The 20,601-nt window shown below is 37.2% G+C and overlaps 3 protein-coding genes and 1 long non-coding RNA gene across 4 annotated transcripts; 1 reads left to right on the top strand and 3 right to left on the bottom strand.

Moving 5' to 3' along the window:
- Window positions 1–255: 255 nt before the first annotated feature.
- Window positions 256–1,001, top strand: LOC147543299 (uncharacterized). Its single transcript, XM_086635269.1, has one exon. It carries the CDS (start codon window positions 339–341, stop codon window positions 849–851), a length of 513 nt encoding a protein of 170 aa, XP_086491395.1. The 5' UTR covers window positions 256–338; the 3' UTR covers window positions 852–1,001.
- Window positions 1,002–4,572: 3,571 nt separating this feature from the next.
- On the bottom strand, window positions 4,573–6,085 carry LOC147543298 (uncharacterized). Its single transcript, XR_015223718.1, has 2 exons — window positions 5,951–6,085; window positions 4,573–4,775 (listed from the first exon to the last, which is right to left on the bottom strand). It is a non-coding gene; the product is annotated as an uncharacterized LOC147543298 (long non-coding RNA).
- Window positions 6,086–10,245: 4,160 nt separating this feature from the next.
- Window positions 10,246–11,058, bottom strand: LOC147543297 (Oleosin family protein). The gene has a single exon (XM_086637199.1). It carries the CDS (start codon window positions 10,977–10,979, stop codon window positions 10,467–10,469), a length of 513 nt encoding a protein of 170 aa, XP_086493325.1. The 5' UTR covers window positions 10,980–11,058; the 3' UTR covers window positions 10,246–10,466.
- A 2,143-nt stretch (window positions 11,059–13,201) lies between these two features.
- LOC147543296 (BED zinc finger and hAT dimerization domain-containing protein) lies at window positions 13,202–18,578 on the bottom strand. Its single transcript, XM_086632850.1, has 6 exons — window positions 18,025–18,578; window positions 17,841–17,934; window positions 17,530–17,613; window positions 15,650–15,865; window positions 14,561–15,441; window positions 13,202–14,463 (listed from the first exon to the last, which is right to left on the bottom strand). Exons 3-6 carry the CDS (start codon window positions 17,567–17,569, stop codon window positions 13,534–13,536), a joined length of 2,067 nt encoding a protein of 688 aa, XP_086488976.1. The 5' UTR covers window positions 17,570–17,613; window positions 17,841–17,934; window positions 18,025–18,578; the 3' UTR covers window positions 13,202–13,533.
- Window positions 18,579–20,601: the final 2,023 nt, after the last annotated feature.

Here is a 20,601-nt window from a genome sequence, read left to right as displayed (position 1 = left end):
AATTTTGTTATTTCACCTGTTTTTGGAGAAATAGGAAATAGACTAAACTTGATGTTTTTCATGTGTGTGAACTTTGGACTAGTTATATGTTTATTTTGACTATATGATGATTTGACCATCTTTATCCAAATTGTTACTAACCCACTTGAAAAAGATAGTCATGTAGTTTAACTAAATGCCCACCGGCTACTGCCAGTTACCAAACTACCCTTCCTCTCTAGACTTTTTTGGGATGCTATCTATATATATCCCCATTCAATTTCATAAACCAAGGTTCAAATTTAGGATAGAAATTGAATTTTCATCTCTCCATAAGAAGAACCTCAAGCACAAAAAACATGGTACGCCTATTAACTACTCTAAACGGAATCCACCATGGAGGTGGTGACGCCACCGGAAACTTCTTCCAATCCATCCCCCTCGCTATTGGATTATTCGTATCAATAACGGCTCTTGTAGCTCTATGTGCCAAACACGCTATAAGACGAAGAAGTAACGATACAAATAATCCACATATTGGGTCAAGGTCGACATCCATGATTGTATCTCCTAAGAACTTTTTGGCAAGCATAGCCAATAAGGCAATTCCCTTTATTTGCAGGAAAAATACTGGGCATAAATATATAAACAATTATGAAATAGTAGAGGACGATGATCTGTCGTTCGGAGATGGCGGACTATGGCAAAGGGGAATACTTATGGGAGAAAAATGTCAACCACCTGATTTTTCCGGTGTAATATATTACGATATGGATGGTAACAAGCTTTCGGAGATACCACCAAAATCACCTCGTGCTAGTCCTTTACAAGCTAGCTTTACATTTCCCGTGGCAAGAGAATCAAGTTATTAGATGCTATTTTATCGTTTCTCTTATTTTCTTTATTTTGTTCTTTTCGCCCTTTTCTTTCAATTTGTATTTTTGGTTCAGTTTCTTGCTACATGTGAATATTTAACTTAACGTTTTTGGTTGAATTGAATACAATTTCCAATTACATCTTCATAATTTTGGCCTAAACATAGCGATTTATAATTTATTGAAAAATTATAGTTCATTTCGATTCTGATTATTCAAGTGTTCATCGAAAATTCTACCGGAGTTCTATAGAAATTTCATAACTATAGAAATTTCATAATTTTGACTTGGTTAGGGTAGGTTACATCAATGAAACACCACTAGTCAAATGATAATTAGTTTAGACTACAAACAATTTAATAAATCGGATATTCTATATTGTATGTGTAAGTCAGTTAAGTTTTATCTCAATAAAAGTTAAGGTGAGTTTGGAATTGCTTTTCTTTTTGGAACATAAATTCTTGAAATTTTTATTTCATTTTTTTTTTTGGATTAAACTGATAACAAATTAACTTCTTGCAAAAAGATGTTCATGAAGTATTTTTAAGGATGTATTGACGAAAATGTTGTCAACTACAGATATTTCACAAATCTACAAATTTAAAACACACAATTCAGGCCCGTGGATGAGGGCGTGCGGGCCGTGCGCCCGCACAAGCCCCCAACCACAAAAGGCCCATTTATTTGGGATTGTGTTAGTTTAGTATAGAAGTACTATGAAAACTAAGCGTGTGGGAGTGAAACACTATAGGTATGACACAAGCCGAATGTAGTTAACATACAGGTCACGGGATCGAAACCTATAGATGCCATTTTTCCTAATCTTTTTTGGGAGACTATCCAATCCAGGGGGCGGGGAGCTTCTAAGATTACCCAATTTACAACCCACTCTCTATCCATGCTATATTTCTCTTCTTTTTTTGAATATTATTAGGTCAATTTACCCATGTTTATTTGTTTTAATTAACTAAAATTTTGATAATCAAATAACTAATTGTAGCATTTGCAAGTGTGAGTTTTCTAAGAACCTTAGGTTTTATTTCAATCAATCTATTAAACTCTATTACAATTGGTTTATATAGAGTATAGAGAGAAAGATAGTTAGTTACAATTAGGTAGAATAGTAACAACTAATTACCTAACTACTTAACAGAATTATCAAAGTTAGTTAAGCTAACTAATTTTGTTTTCTTGATTATTTAGGTGAAAGAAGTGCCTTCAAAGTTGTGTTGAAGGAGTGCCTCTAGCTGTTATCTCTGTCGAGCTGGACCTTGAGGGCTTGGACCACTTGCTATCTGTTTTATCCTTTATTACAAAACCAAAGACTAAAAAACCTAAATCCCCTTTTCTTTATCTCTTCAAAACCCTAGTCTTACATCCCCCCTCAAACCGATGGTGTCGGCGATGAGAGAACCATCAGTTTGTCTCTGATATTGGAAAAGAGATCAAATGGTAATCCTTTAGTGAAGATGTCAGCCAGTTGATTCTTCGTTGGTACATGCTGAATCTCCAGAGAGCCATTCGAAACCAAATCACGAACATAATGATAATACACTTCGATGTGTTTGGTGCGTGCATGAAAAATAGGGTTTGAAGCTATATGTTTGGCACTGATGTTGTCGCAGAAGAGAATAAAGGGGCGAGTTAATGGACATTTCAACTCATCCATGAGGTAAGACAACCACACTAACTCAGTTGCAGTATTAGAAAGAGCTTTATATTCCGCTTCAGTTGAAGATCTTGCTACTGTAGCTTGTTTCTTCGAGTTCCATGAGATTATGTTTGAGCCTAGGAATATACAGTACCCACCGGTCGATTTTCTCGAGTCAGGGCAACCAGCCCAATCTGAATCTGAATATGCCATAAGATCAGTAATTTTACCAGGGATTATTCGAATCTCAGACCCCATTGATCCTTTGAGATACCTTAATATCTTCTTTACAATAACCAAGTGTATTGTTGTTGGTTTGTGCATGAACTGAGCTGTGTACTTGACGGCAAAGGAGATGTCTGGCCTTGTGAGGGTGAGGTACTGAAGAGCCCCTACTAAACTGCGATACTCTGTGGGATTAGTAAGTTCTTCACCATCAGTGACAGACACTCTCTGACCACTGGCAACAGGAAGCTTGGAAGGTTTGCAATCTAACATTTTTACTTTCTGTAATAATTGTAATGTATATTTGTTTTGGGTTAGAAAGATACCTGAAGTAGAGGCAATAGGAGTAACCTCTATTCCTAGGAAATAAGATAGAAGTCCCAAATCTTTCATTTTGAAGGCTGAACTCAAATCTGATATGAGTTTAGAAATGTGAGTACTAGACTGCCAGTGAGAATAATATCATCAACATATAGTAACAATACCATCATATGATCTGTTGAATGATATATAAACATTGAATGATCAGTTTTGCTCTTGAGAAACCCATAAGCATATAGAAATGTGGCAAATTTGTTATACCAGGCCCTAGGAGCCTGTTTAAGGCCATACAGAGCCTTATGAAGATGACACACATACTTTTCTTTCCCTTTTTGCTCAAAACCTGGTGGTTGTATCATATATACATCCTCATCCAATGTTCCATGCAAGAAAGCATTAGATACATCTAACTGTTTGATAATCCAAGACCTAGTGACTGCAATTGTGAGAACAAGTCTAATAGTATTTGCCTTTACAACAGGACTAAAGGTTTCTGCATAGTCCACTCCTTCCTGTTGATGGAATCCCTTGGCCACAAGCCTTGCTTTATATCTTTCAATAGACCCATCACTCTTTTATTTCAATTTGAACACCCATTTGCAGCCTAAAATGTTCATAGAACTCTGATAAGGCACAAGTGACCATGTTTGATTTTGTTGGAGTGCTAGAAATTCTTCATTCATTGCCTTGACCCACTCAACATCCTTTGCTGCCTCTTTATATGTTGTGGGTTCAGTAGGCAATTGTAATATAGAAAGAAAAGTCATATTTAACATGTGAGGTGATGAATAATGAGCCACAAAATCAGCAGGCAGTCGCTTGCTTTTGATAATACCATTCCTGCCTCTAGTAACCATTTGATCAGACTGTAGAGGTTGCAACTCTGAATTAGCTGGTGGACTAATATTATCATTAGGTGAACCTAATTCATGAGAAGGCAAAACCCTCTGACTTGAAGTCACTACAAAAACACGTCACAGTTATAACGGCCCAGCCGTTACATATAGGCCGAAAAGCCGTTATAAAAGGGATCTTGCAACGGCTTGGAACCGTTATAAAAAAAATTGAGCCGTTATAAAAAGTCGCGTTGCAAATACAATTGTAACGGCTCCTGCCCGTTACAATAAATCTTTTTATAACGGCTAAGTGTGGGTTAGCCGTTATAAAAGACCTCACCAAAATGGCGGGAAAAATGATGGCGCCAAATCAGAAAGAAAAGTTGTAACGGCCCCTTTGCAGGTAGCCGTTATAAATGCTCTTCTTGTAACGGTTCTTTTTTAGAAGGACCGTTATATATGTGTTCTCTTGTAACGGTTGGTTTGAATATGACCGTTATATATGTGTTCTCTTGTAACGGCCTTTTAGAAGGTAGCCGTTATAAATGCCTGATTTGAAAAAAAAAAAAATTCAGTAGCTCTGCTGGAATCCAACTGCAATTATATTGCAGCTTTTACTGATGACCCTGTTTATAATTCAGAAAAATAAAACAAAAGAGACATCTGAAGCTAACCACACAATAAATAAAACAAAACAACTGTATTTGATTGATAGTAACACAAGTTTCAAGTTCATGCATCGATCCAACCCAAAAACGTATAACATTATATAAAATCAAAATCTCATACGCTTCCTTCACATGGTACATTCAGATCATCAGCAGGAGTTGGACCTCTTCGCACTCGGCCTTGTATAGTTCCACATTGCATCATCTTTAACTCCTATAGCTGTTAAATAAGAGTTACAACACAATTTAACCACATTTAGAATCAGAAAACCCCCAAATTCATATAATGATATACACTCATCGCTCATTTGGTACTAAACTCATGTTCATCCTAAACAAAGGCTTTAGACAATTTAACACCTTTCACAAACAGTACCTACAAGATTACCACCACAATTCACATAATAAACAGTTCATAGATTTCAAAAACTATTTTGCAGCAATTCATTAATGAAGTGGTTACAATATTTATAGAGAAGTCAGTTAGTTAGATACACATATTACACAAAAGCCACTCATAACAAACACCAAGTAAGTTCTAACAGAATTCCTAATCATAACGGATTTTCTAACTAATAACTGAACATAATATCTTATAGACCCATATCAATCTATGTTCTTTTTGAGGAAAGAAATCAAGAACAAATAAGGAAAAAAGGCCTTCTACTACTTCAAAAGGCCATTCGTGCTCAAAAGGCCATTCGTGCTGAAGGGGCATAGTGTTTATCCCGTTAAAAGGCCATATGGTTGTTGTCTTACTTTAAAAGGCAAACATACAAAATCACCCATGTAATAAAAAACATCTGACGGTTTTTTTCTTTCTGGTAAACCAAATAAGCAGTATATAGGAGTATTTAAACATATAAATGACCTCACAACACATGGCAGACTTAGGGATGCAAGTCCATTGAAATTGAGAGGAAGCTGTCAAACTCCTGATTATGAACTTATATGCTAGAGTACTGTACCAACTCTTGAGACTTAGGGATGCAAACAACCAGGTCAGTGAATCAATCTACAGAGGCATGATGAGCCATTGCTCCAAAATTAGGTCAGAAAGTTAACTGGGTTCTTCGAAGTCGTCTTTGTCTTTTTCGATATCATCTCTTTCTTAGACACAAAATATTTACTGTAGACAACAAACATTTTAGTAATATATGTAGATACACACAAAGACACATCTGAAGGACAACTTAGAGTTAATTAAACATTTTTATGTCGCCCCTCTATGGAAAACAAGCTCGTATATGCTCATAAACCCTAATCACACTATATCTCAGTCATGTTAATATCAAATTACGAATGTACTCGATGTTGTGAAGAGAAAACAACTCACTTGTCTTTCTAATTAACCTAAAAATTATTTAACTATTTAATAGAGGGAAACAAGCTTACCTAGGTTGTGAAGATTCTGAAGTAGTTGGTTGTCGTTGTTGCTGAAACAGTGCCATCAATGCAGCAAAATCTCTCTCTCGTCTCTCTGCAATTTCAGCTTGTATCTCTGCCATTTCAGTTTGTCTCTCTATCATTGATGTACCCACTTCATTGACAGAACACTGACCATTTGGCAAAGAAGGTAGTGGTAAAGTGATAATAGGCTGTGAATTTTGATCACTACTAGACTGTTTGGATGAGATGTTTGCATATGGAAAATTGCTTTCATCAAAAATAACATGTCTAGACATGTAGATTCTTTTAGTTATTGGTTCATAGCACCTATACCCTTTGTGCTCTTGACTATAACCTAGAAATACACACTGTAGACTCTTTGGGCTAAGTTTATCTTGTCTGAGTTCACCTAAATGTGGGTAACATGCACACCCAAAGACTCTTAGATGGTTATACTCAGGTGAAACATGAAATAAGACCTCAAAAGGAGTCTTTCCTTGTAATGTGATAGTGGGAAGTCTGTTTATGACATAGACAGCAGTATTAAAGGCATCAAACGACAGAAATTTTGGTAAAGAGCAATGTAAAGATAAGGTATCACCTAACTCAGTGATGTGCCTGTGCTTTCTCTCAGCTTTTCCATTCTGTTGAGGGGTATAAGGACAGGAAGACCAGAATAAAATACCATTTGAGTCCAAATATTTTCTGAAATTCCCTTGTTTCAATTCAGGAGCCCCATCAGATTGAAAATAAACTACTTTAGCTTTCAGCAAATTTTCTGATGTTGTCTTACAATGTGTAAAGCACTTAATGCCATCAGATCTATTCTTCATTGGGTAAATCCAGCTGTATCTACTATAATCATCTAAGAATAAGATGTAGTATTTGGCCCCATTAGGTGTGGTGACAGGGGCTGGTCCCCAAACATCACAATAAACCAAATGTAGTGGAGAGGGAGATATAGTTGATGAAAAATCAAAAGGTAAGCATTTACTTTTACCCATAGCACAAGACTTACACAATGATTTGTCAATTTCAGTAGATAGTTTTATTTTCTTCTCTTGTTGAAGCTGTTTTATAACACCACTATATGAATGCCCAACTATAGCATGCCAAATATCATAGGTTGTAGTAACTTGTGCTGTAAGAGCTACTGTTTTGTTTACTTGAACTTCACTGGGATACAAGTTATTCTTAACTGGTCCCTCTGCTAAGACCTTTTTGGACCAAATATCTTTAACACAATAACCCCAAGGCATGAATTCAACAGAACAAGAGTTATCTTTTGTAAATTTTGATATAGACAGTAAATTCCTTTGCAAGTTTGGAACACACAAGACCTTACTTAGATCAAAAGAGCATGAAGCAGTAGATAAGGTAGAATTACCTATGTTAGTAATAGGCAGAAAATTACCACTTCCAACCATGACTGCCTCTGAGCCTTTATAAGGTTGAGAACTTATCAAATTGCTTGAAGTGTGTGTCATATGGCTGCTGGCACCAGTGTCTGCTAGCCAAGATGTATCCTTTGAAGAAATATTAGGTGATTTGGTTGCAGTGTTACATTCAACAAATGCATTATCAATAGCAAAACTATCAGTTAGACAGTCTTGAAAACACTCATCTGTTGGTTCTAGAACTATAGCAGTATGACACTCATGAAAATCATCTTGGTCATCACTATGATACATATAAACCTCTGCATTGTTGCATTCTAATAGGGATTCATCTGCATATGAATGAGAATGAGGGTCTAACTGTTCTTCCTTTTCAATAGACACTTCTTGCTGATTTTCTGTATAATAACCAGTATGTGTTTTATTTTGCATATATCTAAAGTAACATACTCCTGCAGCATGTCCCCATCTTTTACAAATCCCACAAGGGATAGAAGAAAAATCAAAGTCATCTGCCCTTTGATTCTTTTGTTGAGCAGATTGTGAAGTATTTGGTAAATGAGAGGTTTCCTTTTTCATAATAGCTTGATTCTTATAGTAGGATGGAGATGGTTTTACATTATTCTTGTTATATGGCCTAGAATAAGTTGTTCTAGCATAATAAGCTTCTTGTTCCAATTCCTTTGTAGTTAACCACTGCTCATGTTGGACTAACCTAGACTTAAGTTGAGCCAATGAAAGAAATTCATTATTGGCCCTAAGTGCAATCACAAACTGATCATAATCTGAGTTTAATCCTTGTAGAGTAAGTTGTTCAATTCTAAACTTTAATGATTTCTGATTTCTGATTTCTGATTTCTGATCTTGGTGAAATGATTCTAATGTTTGAATGTTGTATTTTACGAGATGTTAAATGTCGCTGATTGTTGTTAAGTTCTACAAGAAAACCCTAGTTTTTGGAGCTAGCCTGGAAACTGATACCATGTGAGTTTTCTAAAAACCTTAGGTTTTATTTCAATCAATCTATTAAACTCTATTACAATTGGTTTATATAGAGTATAGAGAGAAAGATAGTTAGTTACAATTAGGTAGAATAGTAACAACTAATTACCTAACTACTTAACAGAATTATCAAAGTTAGTTAAGCTAACTAACTTTGTTTTCTTGATTATTTAGGTGCAAGAAGTGCCTTCAGAGTTGTGTTGAAGGAGTGCCTCTAGCTGTTATCTCTGTCGAGCTGGACCTTGAGGGCTTGGACCACTTGCTATCTGTTTTATCCTTTATTACAAAACCAAAGACTAAAAGACCTAAATCCCCTTTTCTCTATCTCTTCAAAACCCTAGTCTTACAACAAGCATATAATACTTAAGGCCTTTTTAAATCGTGTCACTCCCAAAATCTCATAATTTTGATAATAAAGTAATTTATTATAGTATTTGCATATCATATAATACATTAAAGACTCCGATATCACGTCTTTTCACTCTCTACGAATCCAATCTCTTTCACACAAATGTCTATCATTGACTTTGAAAATTAAGTTTCTTTCCTACCCTGTACCAAATCTATCTCTCTAAACTTTAATTTTGGATTGTAAAAAGACTAAGTCCGAGCTATGATTTCGAACAAAAACCTATACCAATTGAGGAAGTTTTATTTGAATGTTAGCCCATGATACCACCATTCATTGGTTTTATATTCATCAAATATTTCATATAATTTTATATGGGTAAATAATTAATATTTTGTGTTTATTACTACGCTGTAAAAATTTAATTTGCTTGTACGGCCCCCGTTTAAAGATTGCACCGGCCCCCAAATTGTTAGCCACGGCCCTGACAAAATTATTTGTATTTGAAAAGAAAAAAAAGTAATTCCTTTAAAAAAATAAAACCGTACTTGTACTTTAAAGCAATAATTTAAGTGGAGATTATGGTTACCACCAAACACGTACTAATATATCTATTTAACAAAATACTTGTTCAAACTTCAAACCCAACAACTAGTTAAGACTCATTGCCTTTGGGCTTTGGTCTTGCTTAATATAATATAAATAGATAAAATAAGATTTGAAAGAAATAAATATTTGTCAATCTTATCAACTAGAGTTGAAAAAGAAAGAAGCATAAAACAAATATTAGTCTCTAGTCGGATGCCTAAATAATTGTGTTTTGCCTTACCTCATTCCTCTTAAATTTTGCAATTATCCAAATATGATTAAGTAGGGTTGAACCGGGCCTTCGGTCATCAAGGATCCGTAAAAATGGCAGCGTGGGACGTAAAAATGGCAATATCGCAGCGGCAGAAGAATGATTGGTGAGTGAAAACTTAGTTAAAATGAATTGACCAAGAAAAATAAAATGTTAGGGTAACATGTAAAAATGGTGAAGGTATATAAAATTTGGCAAATTCTATTGCTCCCTTTACCAAAGCCCACATCTCACCTACAAACAAATTGACCCTAATCCATTCAATCATGAGAGTTTAACTCAACATCTAGCTTTCCTGACCCAATTATCCATAACCAACTGATTATAGCCCAGTAAATTTCTTTGACCCAACCCTTGCCTCTCAATTTTCAAATTGTCCTATTTCCAAACCTAATTCAACTTTCAAGTGGCCAAACCAATAGTTTAAGACAAAAGTATTTTATTAATTTCTTAAAATCTGATCTCTATATACAAATCACTTGGCAACCAAAATAAAATTCTTAGTATCCTCTCTCTTATTTTCTTGTTTTAGTGGGAGTTATATATGTTGTATTGAAAGCAATTTACCATTGATATTTATCCTGTATAATTTAAATTATAAATAATGTAATAATTTGTCATTCTGCATGCCGTAGTTGAAGAGAAAAAACTCCGTAGTTGAAGAGAAAAAACTTATAAAACTCAAAACCCAACCATACCTCAACCCATCTGTGAGAATAGTCCAGAGTAATCATCACAGATATGGGAGATGCTACAATTACTATTTTCAAAGTTTGACTACAGTGAGAATCGCACATATGGGGATCCTCAACTAAATTACCAAACACAAAGACTATATAATTGTATACTTACTTTTCTAATACATCATTAATAATAATAATTATTACTATGACAATTAAACCATACAGAATCTAATTAAGCACTTGGAGCTGCATCCTTAACCTTACTCTGTACATAATCCTTCACATGACTTGCTGTATCGGCTATCCTACTCCTTGCATAATCTATCCGATCCGAACCCGGTGGGTGTCGTCCCCTTACGTACTTATACATCCATGAAGTCCCTCCTAAAACGGATACACCGAACCCGGAAATAGTTAAGAACCCAGATATAGCTAGGAATAGAACTGTACCCACTGGGATCCATATTGGACTTGATAAAATAATCAAAGGTGTGAAAAAAATTAAACCCATTATTGTTGCTGTTATTGTTATTCCTGTGAGGATTAGTAAAATCCCACCTGATATTAATAAAGTTAGTAAACCAACTAGTTGGGTTGAATTTGGTGCATGGTCTTGGATTCTTCCAAGTAATGTGGGTCTCTCACCACCACTACCACCACCACCAGTAGGTGCACCACCACCGGAAGCAGAAGTAGGTCTTATTGATCTTCGACCTTGGGGTTGGCTGGGATGACGATCTGTCATTGTTATGTTGCTAGAAGGTTTGAGCTTTAGCTGGTTAGTTAGTATACCAAGTAGATAAGTGAGATCTAGAGGCAGAGGGTTAGGGACTTAGGGTTAGGGAGAGGATGGGTCGATGGGATTGTGAGTTATATGAGTAAGGAGATAAATGAGGAGGGGGGTTGACAGATGTGATGAAAAACGATTGAGTTGGGCATGCAAAGCAACAGGTGGTGGGATGAGGATGAAAGGGATGTGTTTTTAATAAGGAGAATGTACTCCTAGGTTTGCTGATATGGGGAAATGACATTTGTTTCTTTGGGCTAATATTTGAGGGATCATCTTATTCATCAATGTTAAAATAGCTCATCGTACCAAGTGTACATTGGGCTGGAAAAAGATTTTGAGAACTTGAAATCGCTCGTGAATATCTGAGTCCGTTAGAGCCAGTATTCACCAGAAATTTGAAAGCGAGTTCACCTAAACCACCCCGATTAAATAAAGAGAGATGCTAGAATCACAAAAGATTTTGACAAAAAAAAAGTTCCCAGCTGATGTGGCGGTTGTGATTTTCATCTCTCAACGGCCTAGATTTGGTCAAAGTTTGAAACCACACCCGCTACATCAGCTGGGAACCTTTTTTTGTCAAAATCTTTTGTAACTTTATCATTTCCCTTAAATAAACGTGTCGGGCATAGGTTTTGAAGTGCTACTCGATATTTACCAGACATAACACGCTTAATAACGACCTCTGACCAATAATATGTACCTATGTATTTTGTATGTACGGATGATTAACATATTGTGATAATCTCACATCGCTCACGAGAGGGTCCAGAGTCTGAGCTATAGGTGTACACCAGCATTTTGTAAGTGTCGAAGCCTCCCCGTGTGGAACAAAACCTCACACTATGCTAGCGCTTAGAGTGTCCACGATGTCACTCTGTACTCTGATGGTTGGGAGAATTGTATGTCCCTAAGAGCTCTTGCCAAAACAAAACCACGTACCCGTGCGTGGTGACAAAAGTCAGTACAATATCGATAACTGCTAAGACTTGGAGCGTAACATATAAATACTATTCATATTACACTTACTACGTATAAGTGTGGTGGCGGACTGCAGTTGCGATGGCCGTACCGCGATGGTAACTAAAATGACAAAGTATGGTGGTGAAGTAATAGACTAGTAAATTCTTACATATTAGTTGTACTTCAATATTTTTAAATATTATATATATTATGTATATATCTATATAACAAATGCATAGATTTTGGTGTCATGTCTGTTTATAAATTCTCAAACTCTTTTTCTCTCTTTCTTCTTTTCTCCCTTCAAACAACTCAATATAATCTCGGTTATTATTTTAAATATATTTTTATTACTTCAATATTTGTCAAAGACCAAAATATTTGATAATTTTGTATAACATAAATATAGAAGTGTAGGGCACGGGCTATACCCTAGTACATAAATAAGTGCTCAAGGTGCCCTCTTGTGGAATAGCGAAAATCAAAGAATAACTCGTCCAACTCCACCCCAATGATTTTGATGGACATGAAATTTCACCACATAAAATTTCAGGGCCCAAATTACCCAGTTCAATAGGAAAAAAGTAAGCGCACGATCACCCCCCTATTCCCACCCTAAGTGTAAATAAGATGTTTGGCATGATAATTAGGATAGGTAATCGGGCAAACACAAGCGTCCGCAACTACAAGCAGTTGCGAATTGGGAAGATAACTTCTTACCATGGCTGTTTAGGATAATCCAGGGGACTCGAACGTATATTTTAGAAAAATTTAATGTCCAAAACCGTCCAAACTCATATGAGTAGGCCAGTCGTAGAGCTGGTTTTCTCGGCTGAATGACTCCCGGTGACCAACTGAGTCACGAGACAAGCCTCGGTATATAGGGATAAGCACCCATTGAGTAGGGGTCAGTCCTTAGGTTATATCCAGCGGTATCCCTGGGTTAGGGTCTCTAGACGCCTGGAGATATATTATATCCCGGTTTCAATGGGTTAGGGACTCTCAGCGACCAGGATCTAAAAGACAAGCCGCTAACTTAACCGATCTCAAAGGTTTGTACGTCATTCATTGAGACAACTCTATCCCGTCCGCAACATAGTACTACTTGTAGAGGGGTTACAGTGGCTTACGTGGAGCCTTGACGGGTCTTTGTCAACAGTTATTTTCAGTCACTAGTCCCTAGCCAATGGATCACCAGCTTTCAGAAAAATCACATAGAACCAGAGGAATACAAATACTATCTTCATCTAATCTAAGCTTACATATCTTCTTTCTAGTCAGTCTGTTTTCTTGTTCATATTCCCCCCCTGTTACCCTGTATGTACACCACTAATGCACCCCCATACATAAACCCCCACTTTCTCTCACTAGACTACTTTCACATTACAACACCATACTGACCAACACAAGAAGGTAATCATTAACTACCTCTCTCTCTCTCTCCCTCCCTTTTTCTCATCCTTCTTCTAACTTACACAAATTACATACATACATACCAACAGCTGAAATTATAATACTCAGTCAGCTCCAACAACCCATTCCATTGTCATCATTTCAATTTACTATCTGAACCTGGAATATCATTAGTGATTCCAGGAGCAGTAATAGTAGTAGCAGCAGAATCCATAAGCTTCTCACAGTCGACCTCGGTCGACCGATACTTCAACTTGAATCCACTTTCAACCCATGATCGAATGCACAAAACTGATTGTGCACTTCCATGTGGTAAGCAAATCCTTTGCTTATCAATCTCATCACCTTTACCAGAAAAAAACTCATCCGGTGAAACAGATGTTGGTTGGACTGCCAAGAAATCTCTAGCCATTAAAGATAACCTTGGGTATCGAGAACTATTTCCCTTCCACCAATCCAAAACATCGGTTGTAAAGGGAGACAGAGGCTCAGACAGATACTGACTAAGCTCATCAGTGGTTGTACTCATATTCACTCTACGCCTTTTCCTAGCAATCTCTTCTGCAAAAGAGACACTTCCTTTATCATCATTCTCCTGTTGATTATACCCATTGGTCGAGCATGGGAAATGGCTGGTCGAGTAATTCCTCATGAAATGGCTCCTTGCATCTTCCACATGACTCTCCAAGTTGAGATTCTCAGGGAGAAGTTCAGCTTTGATTCTCGGATCTAGGACTGCAGCTACATAAGTATAGATGTTAAATACCTGATTGTTATAACTCCTGGATTTCTTTGCCATTTCCTCAGCAGCACTCTTGAGCCAATCAGGACTGTGACGAGAATCCCTGCAGGAAGCAATCGTCTCGAGAATGTGATCCATGAAGAACAATACCAACCCGATGGTGAGAACATTGCTTGTGCAGATGTTGTTTGTGGTCTTGTGGAAAGGCTCGAGGTAAGAGTGCAAGATATTGACAGCATTTTTCTCTGCAGGATTCAGGAGCAAGTTCCTACTGACTAGAGTGTCTTCGTGTTTTCGTATAACAGCATCCATAGATTTAGGGGCCTGCACAGTGAATTAGTAATCGAGTTCTCTTGTGAGTTGTGACAACTAGCTCATACTGGAAGGGAAACTACAGTAGGGATGAATTCTGAACAAATACCTTACGCACAATATCAAGCATTTTGTAGTTGCCACTCCATCGAGTTGAAGCATCAAATGGGAATTTCCAAGAACCCTCTTGATAAGCTGCTGTTATTTGCTTGAAATCCTCTGTGATTTCCACAGATGCGTTCATCTCGAGTACGAATTCTCGAATTCTAGACACCACAGGTTTTGCAGTTCTTAGTCCATCCTCTATGATCAGGTTAAGTGTTCGAGCAGCACAAGGGATATAGCAAAAGGAACCTGCTTTCTGCCCATCCATATCCTCTTTAAGTGTATGGCAGGCATGGAAGGCGTTCTGACTATTGTCATGGGTGCAAGAGAGAATCTTGTTCTCAATATTGTACATCTTAAGGACCTTCAACAGAGAGTGGTAGATATCATCACTAGTACCTGGGTAAGGAATGTGAGAAATGTCGAGCAGAAGCTTGTGGAGTAACCAGTTTTCATCAATCCAGTGGCCGGTGACGCTCATATAAGAGATTTGCTCATAGGAAATCCAAAAATCAAGTGTGATGGAGACCTTAGAAGTTATATTTTCTACAAACGCCCTTACATCTTCTCGCATACTCCTGAACACCTCCATGATTACAGATCGGAACCTTTCGGTTGACCAGAATGTGACCAGTGAATTGACAAATTTGAAAGAATTTGATAGCCACCTGTCTTCCAATGTGGAAGGAGGAAGAGAACCTCCAACGAGCCATCTTAGTAGTAACCAGTTCATATTGTCAAAATTCATCGCGCCACTAGGTTTTACTTGAGAATGAGCCTTCTTTGCTGTAGTTGTGATGGGCACTGATGAAGGGCAGTAGATTGCATCACCAGACATCTTATCGTATCCAGGATGACGATGATTCAGGTGCCTTCCCAAATTTCCTTTATAGCAATTTGAAAATGGAAATAAGTTAGAACATTGATTGGTTAATAAAATCATTTGTCAGAAATGCAAATACAGAATTATGGTCGTTATTGTATTACTACTGATCCTCCAATTGAAGCCAAACCACCTCTTGGTGGAGAGTAGAGATCATGCTTTTTACCTCCCTCGTGATCATTATTCATTAACAAAATGCACAGAAATTACCAGTGGCTGTTGCAATAGAATAGGTTTGCTTGCAGAACTTGCAACTTCGACTCTTTCCATCTGCTGCTGTTTCAAAGAATTTGAGATACAAAGATGTCATTGACTTTTTTCTGGGTTTTGCTGCAGGTGTTGTATTCGCTTTTTCTGGGGAACCTAGATCAATGTCTACTGGCTCAATAGTAGATACAATTTCCATCATGGATTTTGGCTCCATATCTGCATAAGGAAAGCTGATCTCAATTACTAACGACAACGCTGAAAAAACGAATGTTTTTAGACTACTACAGTACAGCATTCTTGCACATACGCTGATCATTATGAGTTTTATTTTTTATCTTCATACTTGTGGTTAATGATCCTTCACTCTTCATTCTCGAATTCTAAATAGTTGCTGATAATGCAAAATGTATACAATGCAAGTAATGAGTTTTAATGAGCAAAATCTTTAGTCAGATAATTTGAACCAATGACCAGTCCAGTTCTCAAGACAACTAGTAGACGACTGGTGAACAGAAGAACAGACCTCTTTTTGGGGCGACAGAAGAACACAATTAGCTGAACCCTTTTTTTCATCAAATATGAAGTGATATATGACTACCCAAAGAATAGGGTTCCCCTAATAGCATCTTGTTTGGGAGAGGTTTTGCTAAATCAATAGGCAGTAGCTTCTTTCAATTCAGATTTGTCTTACACGGTTATACTTTATCATATCAAGGATAGATACACTTAGTAGGTGTTTGTTTTTTGCACTTTATAAAGTGGGGACTTATAAAGTGCAAACATCAAAATTTCAATGCCCTTTTTGCCACTTAATCTAGGGGAAAGGAAGGATAAGTGATGAATAAATGAAAGTTATTTAATAAGTGCAAAAATCAAGCACCTTCCAATACACCCCTAAAAGAATCTAATTTTTTTTCTCTGTCTGAATAATGTTAAGTGAAACCTATTTAATATGGAACGTAGTTTATAATAGCTCTTTCTTTCCCAATTTTGCCACCATAAGGTCAGTTTGAAATAATGAGCCTCTCTTATGTTCTAGCATTAACATCTTCCCCTTCTTCAGCTTAAATCCGGCAAACGTGACAACCTATAAGTCCATCATAATAGCGCAAAGAAACAAAATTCATACAACTAGATAATAATAGAAATAACTGATATACCATGAAGCTAGCCTCGTTGAGTAATTTGGAAAGAATAAATATCATTGCCTTCAATTTTTCATCAATTTCTACTGACACCATGATTATCCTATTAGGTGGCCCTCGAAGATATTCCCGTCTACGAGAAAGTTCCTTGCTCTGGATTCTCATTGGAATTCAGTAATTGTAGAACCCTCTTCCTAACGGTTGAACCAATAGCCAGATATTGGAATGCAATATGTGATAGAAATGGATTGTCAAAATAATGCATAAAGAAAACAAGTTTCGCCAGATCAACTGAAGAAGGTTATGTTCTTCTTCTTTCTTTTTATCTTGTACTTCCTTTATTGCTTTCTTGCGTTTCGACCAATTAATATAATTTGTTTTTTTTTAAATAGCAAAAGCAACAAGCCGTGGGGAGTTTTAACAAAGCTGGTTGCACTTACCAGTGATGAAAAGACAATTGATAATGCACTTCCTAGTGATTATCATAGTAATTGGTAGCACTTATAAGTGCTAAAAAAAGCAGATCATTCATATTTGAATTGGCAATAAACTTCAACACATCAAGGGGGACTAATTAGCCTTGTAAGAAAGCATCTCGAACAACCACCAAAAATAGTAGCGGGTAGCTAACCCTTGCCCAAGGAGCAAAGAGTTATAGTAGTAATACATTATAACATATTATCAAGACATGTTAACGTATTAGCATAACTCTAAGCATGAAAGCACTGCAAGTACCTTTCAAGCCTTTGAATGCATTATTTGCGTTCCACTCCATTTTTCCTGCTATAATTACTCCAGTCTGATTACCTAATTTGATATCTGAATAAAAGGGAGTTGTTATAGTTAGTTCAAATTTTCTTAATTAGGAATTTTGAGTTTTTAAGAATGGAACCCCAAAATTTGGTAACCTAAGTTACCAAGTCCAGATATAATAAATTAAAAAGATAAAAACCTTTAGAAGTAGAGGATCATTAATTTCATCATTATATTGAATTAAAAAGGTCAAGCTTTTCCATGTTGAGAATCATAAATATGAATATTTTTACCTCCAAGTTCATGAAGAAAGAAGAAGAAAATATAACTAAAACTTGATAGCAAGCGATTTGTGGTCCGTTAGGTCAACTAATTTCCGATCACAACCTAGAGAACAAGGAAAAACACAAAATTAGGTACGGAGACGAAATTAAGGGTTTAGAAAATACATTGTGAAAAGAAAAGAAAAAAACTCACCTTGAGATAGATGATAACGGAAGCGATATGATCTTCTGGTTGTGGCAAGATTTAACCGGTGAAGATCGATTGAAGCTCTGCAACTTAGAGAGAGAGAGGGGGAGAGAGAAGAATTGCAGAGGAGAAGAGAGACGAAGCCGGATCGAAGCTGGATCTAAGCCGGATAGAAGCCGAGCGAGAAAAGGAAAGCGAAAAGAAACTAGATCGGTTTCTTAGGAAGAGAGAGAGAGAGAGAGTCGACGCTTTTCAGCAAAGCCGCGACGCTAGAAATGGTTTTATCCAGTTTCAAGTTGACGCATTTTGACGGCTAAATGACCCTTATAGCTTGAACGAGGAGAGAGAAAACTAAGAGAGAGAGAGAGAGAGACGGGGAAGTTGGATGGAGTTTGACATTTCGGCTAGTGGAGATCATGGTAATTCGGCTCATCTGTCGATCGAGTATGTGTTCAGGCCGAACCTCACAGACCTAGCCGACTGAGCCCGGGCCTTCACCTTCTTAGTTAGCTGGGGACGGATCCATAGCTTGGCTTACAAGGGTTATAGTCAATATGACTATGTCCTAACTGTAGCCTGAATTGTCAAGAGAATTTATGTTAATTCCATTTTGGCCCCCTAAACATGACCAACTCCTAAAATGGCCCCTTAATGATACCAGCTTTCATTTTAGCGTTTTTATAACTTTTTTCTGATAGTCAATTTCAGTCAACGTTAACAGTTAATTGTTTCTTTCCCTTTTATCCTTAATTTCAGATGTATTTCTCCCTACCTTTTTTTTTTCTTCTTCAACGAAAAAGTTACCAATTTTTTTTGTTCTTCTTCCTCTACTCCTCCGGTCACCACCACTCCTTCCAGTCACCCACTAGGGCCACCACACCTTTACTATCACCTCTCTTCTTCTTTTTCTTCTTCTATATCTCAATACTTTCTTATCTCTTTTGAATTTTTTCTCTATCTTTCCATAAAAAAAAGTTTCACATAAATTCTAGTTCGAAGGTTCCATTAGTGGGAACCTCAAATTAGGGTTTCGGAGGAATCCTCGATCGAGGGTTCCACTTGATGTTTGGATTCCTCGATCGAAGATTCTATTGAAACCATGGAGTGAGGGTTATAGTAGAACCCTTGAACTAAGCTTCCATTTTAAAGAGGGGTGTTGAGAGAAGAAGAAGAAGAAGAAGAAGAAGAAGAATAAGAAGAAGAAGAAGAAGAAGATGAAGAAGAAGAAGAATAAGAGAAGATGATAAAACGAGTGATGGTGGAGTTATAGTAGTCGCATTGCTACAAGCACACTTTCAGTGTTCGGAAAGGTTTAAAGATGTCCTATAATCTATCGTAGAAATGATGTGTAACGATGAGTTCATGAACAAGGACCAGAATGAGGCTTGGAGCTACTTCGACCATTTAGAGAACTCCCAAAGTTTGGATATGCCTGATAAGAATGATCGAAGTAATCCTAAAGCTCCATCAACCTCGAAATGGAGAGTATATGTGTTTGAAGGAAAGTGATGTTCTGAATGCTAAGTTAGCCCTTTAAAGTAAATCACTTGAAGTGATGCGAGTTCAAAAGAGTGATGAAGCTAAGGCATCTGAGACCAAGGGTTGCGGCATTTGTGACAACATATAACACTCAAACGGATACAACCTTAACTTGTCAAGAAGTTAACTTATGGACTTGGGTTGCACGTGTGGGACCCTCGAATACCCACGAAAGAGACTTTAACCAACAAAGAGGTGGACCCAAAGAACTCTACCACATGAGCTCTGCCATTGAAAGTTGGCATGAGTCTCTGAAGCACCCTTGAGCTCTCGTGACTTAAAGGCCAGTGGAGGGGTGGATCCGAGACAGTTCTGTAGTCTGACCCCTACAATCCTGGCTTTTCAGAAAGTGTTGCATGATCAAACAAACACCACTAATAACTACAAGAAATCATTTAGCTCGCCCTACTCTTATACATATAACCCAGGTTGGAGGAACCATCCTCACCTTAGTTGGAAGAATAGTCTCGCTGAGCCAAATATTGATCGGCCATAACCAGTCCAGAAGTCAAATTATGGACTTGGGAGGCATATGTTGGATCCTCGAATACGCACGAAGAAAACTTTAATCAACAAAGAGGTGGACCCAAAGAACTTTGTCATTGAAAATCAGGAAGTCTTTTAAGCTTCCTGACGTCTGTCGTGACTTAAAGGCTAGTAGAGGGGTGGATCTGAGTCAGCTCTTTAACCTAAGCCCTAGAACGAGAGATAAATATCTTAAAAGTATGTTCAACACCTTGAACATATATCAAGGTGTTGAACATATATCAAGGTGTTGAGCTCTGTCGTGACTTAAAAGTATGCTCAACACCTTGATATATACTCTATCTGAGATAAATGTCAGCTACGCGGAAGGACAGGCAGTGTCGCCTATGCGTTTGTCTTTTCTCTAACTATAATCATACAACTATGATCAGAAAGATCTTATTAACGACCCTGCCACGTGGCTCCTTTTAAGCCATTGATCTACCACCACCATGCAAGCCTATATAAACTATATAGGTTTGCCCTGAAAAGGAATATGGGTCTTACCCTTCAATTACT

This window comes from Eschscholzia californica, unplaced genomic scaffold, assembly GCF_041429995.1.
Source record: "Eschscholzia californica isolate CP2 unplaced genomic scaffold, dmEscCali1.0.p SCAF_4, whole genome shotgun sequence".
NCBI classification, from domain to species: Eukaryota; Viridiplantae; Streptophyta; class Magnoliopsida; order Ranunculales; family Papaveraceae; genus Eschscholzia; species Eschscholzia californica.
This window is presented reverse-complemented; position numbering and strand designations above follow the sequence as displayed.

What these genes read in the sequence shown, in the direction of transcription:
- LOC147543296 (XM_086632850.1), bottom strand. Translation starts at nt 17,569, where the DNA reads ATGGAGTGGAACGCAAATAATGCATTCAAAGGCTTGAAAG. An exon ending in TTCTATTGCAACAGCCACTG is followed by an intron (nt 15,442 to 15,649) that starts GTAATTTCTGTG and finishes ATTGCTATAAAG; the next exon opens with GAAATTTGGGAAGGCACCTG. An exon ending in TGCTTGATATTGTGCGTAAG is followed by an intron (nt 14,464 to 14,560) that starts GTATTTGTTCAG and finishes TTCACTGTGCAG; the next exon opens with GCCCCTAAATCTATGGATGC.
- LOC147543299 (XM_086635269.1), top strand. Translation starts at nt 339, where the DNA reads ATGGTACGCCTATTAACTACTCTAAACGGAATCCACCATGGAGGTGGT.
- LOC147543297 (XM_086637199.1), bottom strand. Translation starts at nt 10,979, where the DNA reads ATGACAGATCGTCATCCCAGCCAACCCCAAGGTCGAAGATCAATAAGA.